Here is a 19323-nt window from a genome sequence, read left to right as displayed (position 1 = left end):
GGGGGAGTGGGTTACACACTCACAAGTTCATCCTCACACACAGTCTGTGCAGGCACACGCACACACACACACACACACACACACACACACACACACACACCCTGCCAATATCCCGCCAACCAGTCTGCACATACACACTCATCATGTCCCAGCAGCAGAGCTAATATGAAGTCCAAGCTTACACATTTGATAACACAGGACACAGTGTGAAGTCCTCCAGATAACTTATCTGTCTTAACTTCATCCCCCAACTGTGGCAGTGTTTTTCCCCCAGTATATTTAAATAGGGTTTGTGCGGCTTTGAAAAGAAAAAAAATCATGTCAGTTCAATTTGAGATGCATCGAGATCCCTTGCAGAATTTCTCCGGCCAGGGAGAGTGGAGGCAGGGGTAAAGATTGTGGAAATATTGACATTTACGAGAGCAAACACAGCCCAGGTGAAGGCATTAGAGAAGGACATATTTGTTTTAGAGCCGTGTGTGTGTGTGTGTGTGTGTGTGTGGGTGCATGTGTGTGATCATGTTCACAAATGCATCGGTGCATGGACAGGTCCGTCTGTCTAGCTGTATCGGCTCATATATTGCCCCTGGCCTGGTGAGTGTAGCTGCTTCTGTGGCGGGCTGACTGATGGTGAGTGGGTCTGGGTCACGGCACTCTGCCAGTGTGATGTATCTCCCGCTCTGTCATACAGTCTGCAGAAGTACACTAAAAATGTATACACGCTTTCAAGGGCTCAACTGAGAAGACATGATGTTGTACTGTAATGGCACAGCGAATTAGAGCTGATGGAAAGATGGCACAGGTCGACAGCTCAACTCGCGCGTTTATAGTCACTAATTGTCATAGACATGAAGGAATAAGTATTAGGCTAACCCTATCCATCCATAAGTTTCAACCACAACCACAAACAATATCACAGAAGCCACTGTTTAACTTTGGAACATACCAGTGTTTTTAGAAGTTTTAGCTACTTAAACCTGTTTTTTTTTTTAACAATAGATAAAATGACAACCTGCATGTAGAAGTCATCACTCGTAGTGACGAACCCACTCAGAATTATCACCCGATTCTTCGGTTACCCTCAGCTCTACCATCCTAACATATTTCATTATTCTGACCTGCTAATAATATACTAATATTACTAAAATTACTCTTATCAGTGTTGTTTCCAAATGCAGCATGCAGCAGTTTTCAGAGAAAAAGCTCCATAAATTCCACTCTGCGTCCCTCAGGAGAGGGTGGAGACCAAAAACAGAGCTAAAACAGAGTGAATATTGGGCTTAATTTGTAAAGTGGACAAGAACCTGACTCCAAATGAATGCTAATCTCTCTCCATATCTGTTGGGTGTGTGAATGAACAACTTCATAAGGTGCTGGTATATCAGTGTTGTGTTTATGCAGCTTTAACTACATAGAGTATCATGTACATTTCAAACCATTTTTAAATGCATTCTATTTTGTATGTTATTTTACTACTATTCCAGACAGAAAATGGTTTCCATTCATTTCAGTATATTAATTGATTAAATATATAGTATCTGCACCTAAGCTGTATTACCTTACAACAATAATGTAACAAAAACAAAATGTTAAGCAGTTTTCAAAAGTCTGCTTATTGATCAAAATAAACTGAACTCAACGACATCCTGAAATGCCTGGAAAGACATCTAAACTTTCAAACATTAAGAGCTTGGTTTACAAAATTAGCCAATTAGCTGTGATGTAGTGTATTTCCTTTGCAGTAAATGGGCTAAAACATGTGTCAACACTGGTTGGGTCTTTAAGGGGATGATGCAATTTAAAAAAAGTAATTTTTAGTGTGTCGTCTTTTCTAAAACCAAGTCAACCAGTTAGATTATGTCAACCTGTTTTAAATACAAATAAGTCAATCAATTTTGCACAAGTGACTGTCTGCATTTTATACAAAGTTAATATAAGGCTGCTCTAGAAAAATAAAAGTCAATTGTACAAAATTGTTCAAACAAATTGATTTGTATAAGACGCAGGTTCAAATTAACCCACCTTGCTGAGGGATTTTTTTTTTTTTACATGTTTTAAGAAAATTGGTACTAAATCATAGACTGAAATTATTTCTACAACATACAGATTCTCACAGTGTGGATCTCTTTGCTCAGTTCTGGCATTTTAAAATGGCTTTTTTCGATATTCCTTGAAGTGATGCATCTAACTCCTGCATTGATCATTTTCTCAGCCGTGCCATGTGTTCATCATCAGTATCCCAGACATCACTGATTTAATTTTGATTTTGACCAAACGTGAGAAAAATGATCTCACGGCTACATTCCAGCTCTCAGAACTACCCTGATTGGCCCATTGGGGAACTTCAATTACAGCTCAAAACAAGGTGCCATATTTGTCGCTGATTGGCCCCGACAGAGTCTTCATCATTCGTGGGAGAATACATGCTTGAAACTTGTTTTGAAAGACAGCCCTCCCTAGGACTATGAAGTCACTGTTTGTTTTTTTAGACGATAAAAATCTCTTTTGGGCTCCTTACAAAATTTGTTTTCATCTGTGATTTTAGGAGGTTACAGTACGCAGTAAACTACGCAGTTAAGTACGCTATTTTTCCTGACCACTGCTGGGAGCTCTTTAAGAGTCTGGTGGAGTTGCTAGATTTTATTTCATGGCCAACCTCAGGGACCTTAGATATTTATTCTGCTCCAGGGAGAGTAGTCTGTTGCTGACTCCTGACCAGAGAGAGGAGGATATAGGCGTGGAGAGTACAGGCAGGTTACTGCAGTTGAAAAGAAAACAGGGTGCTTGGCTGATGACTGTACTTCGGTCTATGGCCAAATTCAAACAGAAAAGGAACAGAGAATTTATGATTATTCACATCTCTTTCAGAAATATGGCAATTTGGTACTTCCCCTCTCATCATTTACACCTTTTAGTGTGCATTCTGTGAATTTCTGCAATGAATTTAGAGTTAAACATAGTGATACCTAAAAGCACTAGTTTGACATCCTGGTAAATGTGCTTTTTTCCTTGTTTCTGAGCATTATATGGGAAGATTGATAAGGAGTATCATATCATCCAGTGAGTATGAGTAGCGATCAGAAACAGAGGAAAGCAGTTTGCCTGGCTCTGTCCAATTGTACCAAGATCAACCTCTAAACCTCACTGATTAGCACTTTCGATCTTGTTTGTTTCATCTGCACAAAAATTTAATTGCAAAAATGGCAAGTCTTGGCAGTCTTATGGAGTGTCATATGCAGGACTTTTTCCAGGGAGCAGAAACTTTATGAAGTCTCTGCTGGGTGCAGAAGGTAGCTTACCTGTGTTTTTGCAGCACTCAGAGTACAATCATTGTAGTTACTCACGTAAAACAGAATAAAATAGACTTGAAACATTAAAATTCTTCTGGTGATGATCTCTGGATTGATCACAATAGGAGAATGTCAGAGCTAAACTATTATTTTAAAAACAACTGTTCATTTTGCTCTTTCTTCTTTGTTTTTTGCAGCGTCTTGGGTCCAGCGTTGACTTTCAGAATTGGCTCCAACCCGAAAAACGTGACCACTGCAGATCTAGTTCAAGTTGCAGGTAAGAGCAGTCTTTATATGTAAATATACAGTCTATCTATCGATCTATCTATCTATAAAATCTATCTATCTAAAATCTATAAAAAGTATACATATATACATATATATATATGGGTTTTTTGGGGGGGGTTTCCACTTGTCACACAATGATCCTGTTGACACCCTTCATTGCGATTCATCTCATTTTCACTAGCCAGACCACTCTGTCACCGTCTGTGCCTCAGTTAATGAGAACACAGATTAGTCTCTCCAGATACAGTAGATAGGCTGGTGTTCATCTTGTTCAGACAAACCCCTGTCCCAAAGAAGATTATCAACAGTGTGCAATGACAGATGACCATCAATTACTGAGATGATGAGTATAGTGTGCACACTTCGCCCGTCTACACACACACACACGCACGCACACACACACACTCATATACAGTGTGCAGCACAGTTTATTTGGTCTTCTATTATGTCCAACAGGCTGACAGGTTGAAACAGGTTTGCAGCCAATCAGTTAGAGTGTATTTTCCTCTGTGTATGTGTGTGTGTGTGTGTGTGTCTGTGTGTGTGCGCGCGTGTGCGCGTGTGCGTGTGTGTGCCTGCATGTATGCACTTGTTTGATGTAGACTGATGGAGAGCTGTCACCCACGGAAAGGAGGGTTGTCAGTATGCACTGCCTCTGCTCCCCTGTTCATTGTCTTCACTCCGATCTGCCCGGCGTTGGTGTTGGCGTGTGTGTGATGTGCGTTGGATGTGTGTCGATGTCCTTGCTTTGGTCGGAAATGACTTTGAGAAGCACAGCAATACTCCCAACAGTCAATATCATCCAATATCACCCCACTGGAATCAACATGGTGGTGTTGTTATTGGCTGAAATGTGTTGCTGCTCCAGTTTTTCTCTGTGGCAACATTTTTTGGCACCGACTCGTTTCCTATTAGGGATGTGCTGGATGATGGCTGATGATACAGATTTACCGCAAGAAAGGTTGCGCCAAAGGTTGAGCTTTGGTTCAGTGGTTTTGAGTAGTTTTTGCACATGTGTGTTTGGTGGATTACAGTGTGTATCTGTATTTATCCCTCACCGTCATCCCACTTTTGCATTGTTTGTTTAACAAAATGATTAAATGAGCAAATATTGCAGCCACCGCAGATTTACCTTTTCTGCATGAGGTGTAATAATTGTATTGTATCATTCCATTTCCTCTTTCTTTTCCATCTCTTTCTCTTTTTTCATCTTGTTCCTCCTCCTACTGACTTTGATGAGGTGGCATGTGGTGAGAGCTAATGACAGGCGTGAACAGGGCTGAAATGTCAGACCAAATGTTAAGTCAACATGATCATCAGCCTGACCCATGTTGATGAAATATGAATACAGCCCACCTGAAAAGGGATTTGTAAAAGGCGACAGAGGGGCTTATCCACCATATCGTTCAGATGTATCATTGCTCACATTCAATTTTGACTGACCATAACATTGTCAAAATGGCACATGGAGATAGCAGAGTGGTTAAATCCTGTGTCTTTGGGGCTACATGTGTGCCTCCATTGACCTGAGATCAAATCCAGCTAGAGCTTTGTTTTCTGTGCCCCCCTTCCACCTTGTGGCCCCCATCTATTTCCACCACAGTGTGAAGTGGAGTGGACTTCCCACACACCTCCTGATATTAAAAACAATGTGAAGTGAATGCAGAACCTTTTCTAGATATATTCCAACTCCAAATATGCATGCATGACATTGGATTCAATACAATATGACAATGGCATAGTGATTTTAAATTGGTTACCAGGTTGGAGAAACAGCATGGTTTGGTGTGGAATCTGAAAATCAAACTGACACCCTCATGCAGTGGCCACCTGGGTAATCCTGGCTGACCATTGCCTTATGTGTGACTGTGCATAAATGACGTGGCCTCTTAATGAACTCATCAAAACCCCTGCTGTATTCTGTGCCTAGTCTGCTGCTGAGAGCCTTCACAGCATGCTTTATAGCAGCCATGAAACTAGAAAACCAGTGGAAAATCAAGTGTAGAATGCTGTGGAAAATCAGCAAACATATTCTTCATAATTAATAACCATTGAGAAAATAGTAATCAAGTACATGTCTTTATATAGCACCTTTCAAGCACAGATATCACAAAGTGCTTTACAATAAAAGACAAAAAAGCAAATAAAAGAAAGAGCAACAGACATGAAATGCAAAGTACCAACCAAAGCAAAAGCAAGTCCAAACTAGTGGTTTTCAAGCTGCTTTTTAAAGGTGTCCACAGATCTTTAGTCCAATGGGAGGAGCTCCAAAGTTTAGAAGTCACAACCTCAAAAGCAAAATCTCCTTTTGTCTTGAGCCTGGAGCAAGGATCAACCAACAAACCCTGATCAGAGGACCTCAAATTCCTAGTGGTGATGTATGGCTTCAGTAGCTCTTTAATGCCCAACCATGCAAAGCTCTGAGCATGATCACAAGAAGCTTGAACGTGATTCTGAATTTGATAGGATGCCAGTGTACAAAAATCAAAATTTGTTGAGACCTTTTGGAGGACTTGGTCAAAAGCTTGGCAATGGCATTTTGGACCACTTGTAAGTTTCACTAAGGCAGGTTAAAAGTCAATTTCAATAGTCAAGACAGCTCAGTAATCTCCACCTCAGCTAGCCACATTTGAGAGCTGGAGCTAGCTAGAAACAAGAGCAGAAAGAAACAGGAGCAAACCAGACAATTTACATGCTGGTCAGGACTCAGAGCATAGATTATTCAGAGTAGATTTAACAGATTTGGAAAGAGCTAATATTTTCTATTGCATTAAAGACAAAGCCAGATTTGGCAGAAATAAGTATAAGTAATACTACTACTTCTGTTTTGTCCCTTTTTTTTCCAGAGCTGAGGCTAAATTACAAGAACAGTAGTTTTGCGGACTTCGAGGCTTAAAGACGTATAATTGAATATCGTCTGCATAGCAATGGAGGGAAATATCTTTAAAAAGACTTATTATCTGCCCGAGAGGATGCAAACAGAATCTGGCCTAGGATGTAACCCTTAGGGGACACCAGATGATAGAGTTTCAGTTGATGAGGCATTGTTAGACAATGTGAGACTCTTAGAAGAGCTATTTCTGTTGAGCACAACTGATGGAAACCAGACTAAAACCTCTCTAGGAAGTTGTTCTCAGCTAAGCACAGCTAGCTATAAAAGATAACTTAGAAGTAGGACTGTGGTTCTGGGGCAAAGAAGTGATTTTTTTTTTTTCTTTTAATGCGGTTGAACAACAGCTGCGACATGACTAGATGTCAATGGGTTATTGATTATACAGGCACACTGGGACCAATAGAGCCAATGACATTTCGAACAAAGAAGTGGGTACAATGTCAAGGAGATTAGAGGAGGTTTTCATCTTATTAATCAGATTGGTGAGTTCCTGTATTGAGATTGGAAAAAAAAAATCTCCAGGATTGTTGGTAGGTAATGACGAGGGAGTGATGTTTGCTTGAATTAAATTTTTTCTATCCAGCAAAGAAATAAAGAAACTTTTTGAACTCACCAACTCCAAAACATTGGATAGCAGGAGTGACAATGTTACTGATGGTGTAAAACAAGATTTACTTTGATTATTATTGGATACAAGGTTAGAAAGACTCTGGAGTCTTTAACTATGTTGTTAAAAGCCATTTAAAAGATCTTTTAAATACTGGTAGTGAACTTGTACATGAGTGGATTTCCACAACTTTGTGACAGGGCCCAGGAATTGAAGGTGATATCTGTAAATTCCTTTTGTCCAAAAACAAGTCCAAAGCCAATCCAAGTCCAATTTTTACATCTTTCTTCAAATATACATTTTGTTTGCTGTTCACCAACGACTAGCTCTAATGGGGATATTCTATATTTAATCTAAGAGTGTTAAACACCTATTATTTTCATTTCTATTTTGATTCCTATCTCTATTAATAGAAAAATTGTTTGGTCAAACAACAGCCCAAAACTCAAAAAGACATTTACTTGAAGTAAGACAGAAAAGCAGCAAATCTTCACATCTAATATGCGTGAAGCAGCAAATATTTAGCATTTATACCTAATAAATGTCTCAAACAGTTAACCAATTTTCATTTTGGAAAACTACTTTGAATATTGTTCATTATCTACAAACAGCTTTGTGTGTGTTGTGCTATTCATACATACATACTGTACATGTGCACTCAGATGCACCAATATCCTAAACCTTTACTAGTGTTACCTTGACTGTACTCAGTGTCTGAAGGAGGTTAATATGGCTCTGCTACATTCTGCTGTCCATCTATCTGCCCATCAGTTCTATTTGATGTGTTCAATAGACAAAGAATAGACAAAGAGACTCGGTTGAAAGGCATGGACAGTATAGAGGAGATTTGATAACTCATTGAAAAGCATCTTTTGGGCAGCAGGTTCTTAGCGGCTGTGTGGTGAAAGGCCTGCTGGGAGGTCTGACTGTATTAGTGGAGGTAGAGGCTCTTGTGTTCTGCTCAACTGGAAAACCGCAGGACAAAGACCCGCACTGCCTAATCCCTGCTCGGCTGCAAAACAAAAGAGAAAGCTGCTGCTTTATCAAAACTACAAGGCATTCTGTGTGTCCGTGTTTGTGTGCGCGTGTGTGCATGTTTGTGTGAGTGATTTTTTTTTTTTTTTTTGCAGCTGTGTTCATGCTGTGCCAAGAAAATGATTTATTCAATATTTGATGAAGTGGCAGCCAAGCTGTTAAAACCAATGTTGAAATGTGTTGTTTAGTACTTTTTTGCCTTCTTGCTTCCTCTCAATCTCAATGTGATTTCCAAACATGTAAATCACCTTCAGTTGGGGGAAATTGGATCTGCCAGAGTTTCTTTTGCTCACTGTAAAGAAACATTTTGGAGCTGGTGATGGATTCGTTTCCACTTGCATGTTTGTGCACTTCACAGTGAGTAGGTGGATTTATGTGTAGGAAGGGTGTTTTTGCTTCATGGAGTGCCTATAATGATGTCCCCTCATTGTTTTTTAATTGATGATAAGGATATGTTTTGATCGATCATGTTCCAGATTTGCAACTCATTTGCGTTCTAACACTCTTATCATAATTGCACTTTATTTGTGAACCTCCTAATGAATGTTTTGGTTGTTATATGATTTTATTTAATTAGTCAGCAGGTTGTGTGATTGTGGTATGAAAATTGATGCCTGGTGACTCTGACACAGTCTACCAACTGTGGTCAAGGATGGCCAGGCCAAACACCATGATGAGTGAGTGTATATGTGTGTGTTAAGAGAGGGCTGGTAGGTGGTGGGTGGGAGCTGGGTGAGGACACTCCTATTGTCTTGGCTGTCACGGCTGGGCGACCCCAGAGCCCCTCTGAGGCCCCAAAGGCCCCAGAGGCCAGACCACAGCAATGAGTCCGCGGGCCCCCAGGCCGTGAGAACCCCGGCCCTGGTCAATGAGCACTGGGAGCCAGGGGACCCTGGGAGCAACTGGCTGGGCCATCTGGACCAGGGAGCAGAGACCCTGACACACGGCTGTCACCCGAGGGAGACACGCAGAGACGTGGATGTAGACAATGTCTGCCCCCATGTTTCTGCCTCTGCTTCTGTCTATGTGCTTCTCACACACATGCGCACATGCATGCACACACACATACACACACACACACACACACACTCCTATGTAAGTGACAGCAGAAAGGAGATCGGGGGAGAGTGAGAAGGAAAATGTTTGTGAGAACATTCCTGTATATTTTAGGGGGAGAGACAGTAGCCAGGTTTCCATTTAAGTGTTGTATGAACAGAAAATCTGCAAAAGAAAATTAAATTTCCATTCATTACTGTTAAAGGAATAGCAAGAGTTGATTAGAGCTACTTCTCCAGTTGGATGCCATGAAATCACCTCAGGAGAAAATGGCGCAACGAGATGAGGTATTTAAAAAAAAAAAAAGCACCAGTAAAACCTCAAAGAAAAACTACATAGAAAACGTGATGACACCATTTTTTAAGTCCATTGTGCTTTGTCTCATTTTGTTTTTATCGATCATCATCCACATCAATTTTTCCACCTTAGCTAAGCAAAACACATTTTTAAAAGTTTGCCTTAAAGCCAAGAGGAGAGACTTGTGTGGGTAGATGTGAAATGTACCCCGCCCACACTGTGTCTTCTGTTTTGTTCTAAAAACATAAGAGCCTAAATATAGGTTTCTTTTCTATCTTCCTCCATTTGTCTCGTCTTTCTTTCTGTCTGATTCTGTCTGAATATTCTCTCTTTGTGGGAAGGCCTGGTACTCTCTCTGCTTGCAGGCACACACACACACACACACACACACACACCCACATACACCCTTGCAGACAACTGCAGAAAACACGGTAGCTGTGGCTGCATAATGGTGCTAGCCACCATTTGAGTGGTGAGTTGTAGTCTTTTCCAGCTGAGCAGATTAGCATAGATCTCCCACGCAGACAGAGTTGACCTTCACTCTGGCAAACACTTGTCAAAATGCCAACGATAATTACCTGCTCTCTTCGTAAACAGCACAATGGTTTATCCACCTGCATCTCAGGCGTGGAGGACAGATCTGTAGTGCTATAGTGGCCTGTTTTCGGACATACACTGTTTGTAGAGGTGATATAAGCCGCGGGGATTCATATGTGGCACAGGTGGGTGTCTGGTTTCTGCTTGATATTGTAATATTTACCATTCGAAAAGTCAGCAAGCCAGCGGCGGCTGAAGAAATAAGTGTAAATTAAATTTTCAGAATGTTGCCACCGCTTTCAATATGCTCATGTCCAGACACAGTGTTCGTACAGCTGAGGTGATATTAGTTTTGTCAGCATGGCTTTGCACGATCAAGAAACCCTAACCCTAACATGCCAAGAAAACTTTTTTCTTTTTTTTTTTTTTTTACAACAGAGCTTGACGGAGTCTGTGTCGGATGCCTGATTGTCTTTGTGTTCATGCCTTAACATCTGTATCAATGAGCATAGAGGTCAGAAAACAACCCGATTCCTCTCCCTCCCTCTCTTCCTCCCTCTCTTCCCTCTCTCCCTGGGCACTCTCTTCTCTCCTCCTCATCTCTGACTGCCCTCTCTGGTTGAGTGCTTGAATGTGCTCAGTTCGGTGATCAAAGTCTTCCTCGGTCTCTTCTCCTCCATCGCCCCTGGCTCTGTGCATGTGTGTGTGAGAAAGTGTGAGAAAGTGTGTGTGTGTCATCCAGCTACAAGCCCAGCTCTCAGTCGTCTAAACCGTCACTCTCACTATCTTCTTTCAGTCTCAGTAGTACCCTGCCAGGCTCCCTTGCATCATCTTCCCGTCACACACAAACATAAACCCACCATGATGCTTATTCGATATGACACATCTCACTTTTCTGTCTTCCTTAACATTTATGCATTGTTGATCCCAGACTTCCACTGTCTGTTGCAATACGTAAACCGCAATTTATTTACTCCACACATGCATGCGTTCGTGTGTGTACGCATGTGTGTTTTCTTGCTGCAGGATGCTAGATAACCAGTTTTGTATGAGTCACAGTAAACCGCTAAATATTTGGTTTTGTTTTGGTGGAAACTTTTTGTCTCCACCAGGGTTTCAGATGTCTTTTTAATTCCAAGGTCACAATGCTTCATCCTCATCCGCTTTTTATTGTCCCCTCCAGTGCCTCCAGTAAAGGAAAATATCTAAAGCTATTAAAAAATGGTCTAACAGGGCATTCTGGCATCTTGAAATCACGCTAAAACATCTCGTTTTTGTCCTTGTCCTTGGCCCAGAGAGTGAGCTCCCGTCCGCCATTGACTCTTTGTGCTCGTCTCACAGAAAAAGGTGTCACGTGGAAAGGTTTGCTATTGTGTTCGAGAGCCAAGAATGTTCCAACCGATGAACTGGACTGTGTCTTACACTCCCCTTTATCCTGTTTATCCTTTTTAGTGGTGCTCCCATTCCCATTCCTGCTCTTTCTCCATGCTCTCCTGCTCATAGTTATTCCTGTCCCCTTTTGCCTTCAGTATTGTCCCTGCACCACAGTGTAGGGTCAGGGCTGCACTGCTCCTGTAAACATATTTACTGTGTCAACATTGCTGTTGCGAAGCAGCTGAAGACAGTAACAGGTGCCTGTCAACAGCCGGCCAGATCTCTAGTGCATTAAAGGATCTTTGCTGTAGACGAGGATTAGTGTCGCCTGGCATTGTTTGTTTGCTAATTCCATCTCCAAGGTATTTGTGGAAAATAGGCATGAATAATTGAAAGCGATTTCTAGTGGACGAAACGAAGCTATCAGCGAATGGAGGGAGATTAATGAGTAGGGGGTGAAACACAACGCAAATTGGAACAACGGAGCAACCTTTCTCAGACACCCGGAGAGACCCTGAGTTCGTAAACAAAAATTGAATATGCATTCTTTCATTGGGGGGAAAAAAGCTTGAAATGAGAAAGACGTCGATTAAGAAACGAGTACAGCAATATGTTTAAATGCAAAGTGTGTCAAAGCATGATGTTGTGGTATTAGGGTGCTTTTTCAGTTTCTCAGTACTGAGCACATCAAATTGAATCAACATATTGTCTGTTCTAAAATGTGTTTTGATAAAAATCCAACTTTCTGACAAGGTTATGAATATATTTGTCTAAACTGCTCGATTAAACCCACATACTGCATCTCTAAGTGTTTGTGCTTTTTGTTGAAGGAAAATGACAGCGGATTTCGATTTTACTTTAATGTAATTTGGTGGCAGAGCGTTTTCCTGTCATGCACTTTGTGGTCATTTGGACACCTCCTTCATTCAGCTAAGTGACATTTTTACTTCCTTTTTTCGTTAGTTATCAGCCCATCAGCCTCTCTTAGTCATTTTAGAGAGTCCATTGAGGAGGAGTTGTATATGGTTTGAACCAAGTTGGTCCAGACTGAAATAGCCCAAACCACTGGATGGACTGTCATTAATATATTGTACAGACATTCATAGTTCCCAGAGGGTGAATCCCAATGAGGAGATCCCCTGACTTTTCCTTTAGTGGCACCATGAGGTTGACATTTGTGGTTTTGAGTGAAATGTCTCCATAACTGTTTGATGGATAGCCATTAAATTTAGTAGAGACACTCATGAATTCAAACATCAAACATTTATGTTCCCCATGTGCTAAATTGCAAAAACTTTGGTGTTTCCCTTTATTTCGTTTTGTTTCATACTTTATAGTTTATGACCAGACAGGCCTTATTACGAAACATCAGTTTCAGCCTTACTCAGCTGTGTTAACACACTAAGCTAAGATGGTGAACATTGTAAACATAATACCTGCCACACATCAGCGTGTTAGCATTGTCACTGTGAACATATTAGCATGCTGACATTAGCATTTAGCATAAGGTACCAGAGTGGTTAAGTACAGCCTCACAGAGCGGCCAGCATTTCATCCTCTAAGGCTGTTGTATCGATGTGATGAAGGACCTTTTGTCAGGTATTTAATACTACAAGTATTTTTTATGAAAAAAAAGACAAGCTATTTAAATTGAGTTTTAGAAAAAATAACTTAATCACAATAGATAAAAGTGATACATAAATTCATGTGGATTTTATCCATATTATACATGTATCCGACTTCTCTGTTCAGAGATTAGTTTGCAATATTCAACTCAGGGAGTTTGTTTGGTACAAACACCTCCAGTTTGCAGGGACTTGTCATTATGTGCAATTTTTTATAATTGATCTTCTCTGGATTAGAGCCAAACTGTTGATGACGTCATTTGACCAAGAACTTTACCATGATCCAATTTCCAGCTGAGCCACGCAGGATGGATGGCAACAACACATTTTCTCACACATGGTGGTGAACTTAACAACACAATGGCTTCATGTTTTATGAACTAACAAAACGGCACATTTTGCCACAAAGTCTTAATGAGGATTAGCTGCCTCTGAGACAGTCACACATCAGAGTTCGCTCTGTGCATCTACACAGAATGTGCTGAAGTAAAAAAAATTTTCATCAGTATTGTTCACAAAAGCAGAAAATTGCTATTATTTACTTTTGTAACTCTCCTAAGCCCTGAGTCTGTAGCCACCTTTGAGATCTTTTTATTTTGTTCTCATTGTCACTACTCTATAAACTACAGGAGCTGAAGGCACACAAGCTGTCTGACCATAGAGATGCTGAATATTTGTTCAATGCTGCACATTTAAGCACCACGTTGAGCAGAAAATTCAAACTCCTCTTCTCTTCTGCCACCACCAGTACTCTCTTACTCCCCTTTTGCTTCATCCTCCCACCCCTTATCTCCCCCATCCCTTTCACTTCCATGCTCGTAGCCACAGTGAATGCAACTCCAAGTGAGAGGCTGTGTGCTGATGGCCCTCATGTCGAGAACAGCAGGTACTTTGACATTGTGTTTGTCGAATGCACAGTGGTTTGTACACTTAATGGGTGCTACTTTATGAGGCAGCAGACACAAACAGCTATGTAAATGAGCTTCTTCCCATTTCCTGCTATGAGCCATAATTCAATCAAAGAAAAGCATTATGAACATTTGCATTATTTCTTATAGAGAAGTTTGGACGTAGGCTTTATCTCCCTGTTTGTCTGGGAATGATGTCTTCACCCAAAGCAATAATGTGCAATTTGAGCACATACCTTTTTACTCTACTCTCACAAACCTGCTAAAAATCAGTGTCTGATTCATGAAGCAAGACAAAGTTAAGCAGATCTCTCATTTAGTATCAGGAAATTTGATGCTCAATTTAACACATTTCTGAATACAGATGAAATTGTCTCACCCCATAAGCAGAAATTTAAGTTAAGATAATCACATTTTTAGAACTCAATAATATTCCAAATGACCTTTTCTTTATGTGTAACATTTAAAGGGGCATTAAAGCCAATTTGAACTTTTCAAGTATTTTTGAGGCAATTTCCTTCAATTTCACTCTGTACAAACAAAAGTGTCTCTCTCCCTGAAATTGCCATGCACTTATGTCGCAGGTAGGTGGAATATTAATTCTTACTCTCGAAGGCTTCTCCTCGATCTACTGCGGCTTGGATTGTAGCTCATTTGTACCTCGCTTTGGACAAAAGCTTTGCCTGCCAACTGAATAAATGTAAATGTAAAACATTATCCTGGTGTGCTACCTTTTGCTGCTACAAAAGACTTTCCTGCTATCAGACTAATTTGAAGGATGATGCAGTAGAATCACAAGATTGCACATGTAGTTTTTTTTTAAGTTTTATAGGTGCTTTAATTAGACTAAAATATCAAAATGCAGCAACATTTTTCTGGCAGTTGATGCAATTCAGTAGCCAGTATGTGACACAATAAGTAAAGTCACATTTAGAAATACAAAAGAACAATTTTCCAAAGAGGTAAGTGGTATTGATCAACGCAAGCCTCAAGAACACTGGAGGTTTGTTATTTTCATTTTGTGTAACTGGACAGAAAACTCCTTTTAAGTTTATCAAATCTTTATGACGGCATGACACCAGGGCTACTACTTGGGATTATTTTCAGTAAAGATTAATCTGCTGATTGATTTCTCAATATAACGACCATCACAAACCCCTAAAACTCACTTTTTCTTAACTCCAGGAGTTAAGATATTCAGTCAAATATCAAACACTACAAAGAAAAGCAGCAAAATTTCACAAGTAAGAAGCTGGAACAAGGACTTTTCTTACTTAAAAAATGATTCAAATGATTAGTCTCAATTGTTCCGAATAGTTAACTTTGTTTGCATCACAACCTCTCAGGGTCCTCTTAACCAGCTGTAAAACATTTAAAACTTAATAAAGAGGGATGAATCTATAGTTACAAAACCTCTTCATACTGAGGTTAAAGATATACTGAGGAGATATGTATTGTTTTTGTTGAATATTGCTGTTAATGGATTGACAAACCTGCATGTGTATATCAAAGAGGCAGCAGATGACACTTAAAGTGCTCGAAGCCACAAAGGGTTGTTACGAAACAAAGAGAGACGGCCATACATTTGCTGCACGATGTAGCCTTTCCAGGTGTGTGTGTGTGTGTGTGTGTGTGTGTGTGTGTGTTAATGTTTGTGTTTCTACAGTATATCACTGTCTGCGCTCATGAGCATGTGTTTGTATGCGTGTGTTTTTCCTCTTAATGGTACATCCGCTCTAAATTGGCCCCTGAATGCAGTGCGCTCTGTCAGTGGTTTTGTGAGCTACAAGTGTAGAGAAACAAAGAGAGCCTGGGAGCTTCAAAGCGAGTAGGTGACATTTTGGGCTTTCCATCTTCAAAGCACTGTTTGCTTTTGTAGTTCCTCTTTGAGAATAATTATATATTTTTTTTCCAAAGCATTACAGCTGTCTGAAAACATAGTGTAGAATTTCCTAACATTTACAATAAAGGATGCACAATGAGCTGTCTGTTTTTCATGTCATTATTTTGGAACATGTTTATTCCACTATTATTTGCTATTATGCAAAATTTAATATGACTTTTGATGAAGAACATAGTATGCTATGTGACAGTATTCCTCCCTTTTGGCAGTGAATTGATCGTTGACCCAACAGAGTCACCCGGTGAGTGTCTCCAGATGGGGGAGACGTGAAATCCACCCTGTCCCCTCATTTTCATTCACCTCTCTTCCTCTTATCTCTTTCTTCCATCCTCCTCATCCAAGTGCCTCTCTATAATTCATGTCCAGGTGCAGCACCAGCTTTCTTTGGCACGGGGCTTGAAAGGAAAAAAAAGACAGATGTTCAATTTTCACTTCCTTTGTGCTTCTCTCTATATCTGTTTGTGTGCTTGTGGACCACTCTTGCCCCCTCTTACCTGTGATGCAGATTGCAGTGTCCCTGTAGTTCAGCATAAGCAGTAATTAAGGCGAGCCACAGCCGTGACTAACCACTGGCTCCATCGCCATGTGGATTTAGATGTTGTGGTTTGCATTTGCTAGGAAAGATTCGCCCAGTTGCCTTTGAGTTTCCGCACTGCTTTCAACATGGAACAGCGTGGATGTAAAGAAACTTTTATCATAACTGACTGAAAAATTGTAAACAACGTCCAGTTCTGTTGTTTTTTTAATCTCTCGATGTTGGTTTTAACGAGCTGAGGCACATGAATGCCAAGAAATGCCCACGGCACAGCTGTGTTTACACGCAGCTTCTGTACGTCTTGTCAAACAAAACACATGAACCCCCCCACTGACTGCAAAGCTGTTGGAGTGACTGAACTCCGCAGGTGGATATCTATATTGCAAAGTGACATGTACAGTATAATGCACAGCTGTGGCCCGGAGAGATCCTGGACTGAAACGTATAAAGTGTTTCATAGCTATCCTTAACTTGAACAGATGAGACACTGTATGTTTCCATGGGTTATGTTTATTTTAGCCCCCATATTCAACATTTATAAGCAGCACACTACAAACCGCAGAAATCTAATTCCCCAAACCTGTCAGTCATCCTGAAACACCAACCCTATCACCAGACAGGAGTGTTCATATTGGATGATTCTGCAAAGCTCCCAATTATAGTCAATGATGACATTGTCTTGTGTCAAATACCAAAGTCTTTCAAATGCAAGCCTTCTAAGATACCTGTGCCAGCCAGCTACAGTATAGTTATGGAGAGTGAACTGAGTTAGGCCTATTTTTATGGTTACAGTTAGCCACTTTTTAAGAGCGCTGTATCTGTGTGAAGGAACAGAAGAGAGAAGTTGCTCAAAGTTCCTTATCAGTACAGCGGTGCTTAATAGACCCTGATTCATGTTCAGGGCCACAATGCTCACAATGATTTTGGCAGTAACTTTTCTTTTATATTATGACCATTATAACCAGCAATAATGAGTTCACCTCGATGTAATTTCAAATTTCAAGAGTAATCATTGCTCTAATATACAAATGGTTCCTGTTGGGCACATTTCCTTCTTTCCCACAATAGGACCTTGGCTGTACGATCCAGGCGGTGTGTGTGTGTGTGTGTGTGTGTGTGTGTGTGTGTGTGTGTGTGTGTGTGTGTGTGTGTGTGTGTGTGTGTGTGTGTGTGTGTGTGTGTGTGTGTGTGTGTGTGTGTGTGTGTCTGTGTGTGTGTCTGTCTGTGTGTGTGTGTGTGTGTGTGTGTGTGAGAAAAATGAGTACCACAGGGATGCATTTCAAAATAGGTCGTCGTTAATCCCCCTTAAAAACGAACATTCCCCTGCTGTGCACCCATCTGAAAGACAAAGAAAGTATAGAAGGAAGAAAGAAAGAAAAGACAATGAATTATGGATAAGTTTTAAGAGGGATATTGCTCCCTGGCCTCCTCACTGTTTTTCATTTCTTTCCACCTCCCCTCCCTCCCTGCCGTCTCTCTCTTTTTCTCCGTGTCCTCTGCCTCCTCTTAAATCGATACGGGCTGACTGTCATGGGTCAGTGGCCTGTATGCATCAGGCTGGACTGCAACAGAGGAGCACTGTGTCTCTGAGGGCTCTCTGTGGAGGTGATAACTCGTTCCTATCTCACACCTCTCTTTAAGGACGCTCTCTTTCAATTTAACTCCAATATCCACCTCAGATTGACTTGGGATGACACAAAGGAAAGGAATATATATATGTGATCACCATTTCTTCAGGAAGAAAGTGAGCATGCCTAAACACCAGCTGCTATATCTTAGCATAGATTTGAAAGATGAAAGTGCATCTGACCTAAAGATGTTGAGGACTATTTTATTGTAAAGTCTTCCTTTTCTTTTCCTTAACCTACCTACTCAGTTACTGTTGATGTCCCTGTCAAGTTTTTTGCTCTTGTACAGTAACGTTACATAATACAGTTTGCAGTAATGGGTTCTTGGTTTCAGACAGAAGTAGACAAAAGCAGGCGTCTCATTTCTTGCCAGCAACAGTTGACTTTGTCACTCTGTCGCTGGCAGATTTTGTCAGGTGTAGCTCACTAACTTCATGAGGTGGTTGAAAACGCCGCCTCCAGCTGACGTTTTAGAGTTTTCAGCTCACTCGTTTTATAATGTGAACCCTGGCAGTCTTAAATAGGCACTTGATTCACATTCATGTTACCGTGCTAAAAGACTAAAGCTAAAGCTGAATGTCCCTAGCATCTTCACCAGTTGATAATCCATGTAGAAAACATGGAAATAAAGAAACGGCATTGATATAGTAATGCTGTGTAAAACTAGTTTGTCCTTATTATAAAAACAAAATCCACCGTCACCATCATCATCATCACCACCATCCGTGCGCACCACTTAAACATACTGAAAAATCCCAAGCTTTACAAAAATCTGTGCAAAACACAGAAACCAAACAGCTACACTTCACAATCAAACAAAATAAGATATTATTTGATAAGAATATGAGCAATTTTAGTCTTATTTTAAACCAGACTGCAGTTTGCGTGTATCACAGTGATGTGTGTGTCTAGCCACAGGCTTCCTCACACTCCAAGTCCAATTACCTGTGTTAAGGCCACATCTGAGACGGGGGATTACAGCATATTATTCTAGCAAAAACAACAGTCTCTCTGCCCACCAACCTGCAGGCAGCCAGACACAGGCAGCCGAGGAAGGTGTGAGAGGTGTTACATTAGCACCTGGATGTGCGAACAGCAGACTAGTGACCTTTTACCGGTGACTGATACACTACCTGGAGAACTTGTTCGCCTCCTGCAGCTTCCTCCTTTGTCCTCAGCTCTTCTCAATATCTATCCGCCCATGCCTCTCACTTTGTCTTGCCCTCCTTTTCTTCATCTGATATCTTTTTTTTTTTGTTGTTTGTTTGGGTTTTTTTTGCGTCTTAAATTGAGCTTTTTATATCATCCTCCATTTTCTCTGCGGTATCTATTCAAGCACTCTCTACT

General features: G+C 40.7%; 1 protein-coding gene across 1 annotated transcript in view; it reads left to right on the top strand.

The window, feature by feature from the left end:
* Positions 1 to 19323, top strand: part of ptprn2 (protein tyrosine phosphatase receptor type N2) — a 119569-nt gene that overhangs the window by 39095 nt on the left and 61151 nt on the right. Inside the window, exon 10 of the mRNA XM_070853085.1 lies at positions 3488 to 3567. Within this exon, the coding sequence (XP_070709186.1) occupies positions 3488 to 3567 (80 nt within the window). The remainder of the gene's footprint in view (positions 1 to 3487; positions 3568 to 19323) is intronic.

Source organism: Pempheris klunzingeri, chromosome 21 (genome assembly GCF_042242105.1).
Source record: "Pempheris klunzingeri isolate RE-2024b chromosome 21, fPemKlu1.hap1, whole genome shotgun sequence".
In the NCBI taxonomy this organism is placed as follows: Eukaryota; Metazoa; Chordata; class Actinopteri; order Acropomatiformes; family Pempheridae; genus Pempheris; species Pempheris klunzingeri.
The sequence above is the reverse complement of the archived record's forward strand: the minus strand, read 5'-3'. Positions and strand labels throughout refer to the sequence as shown.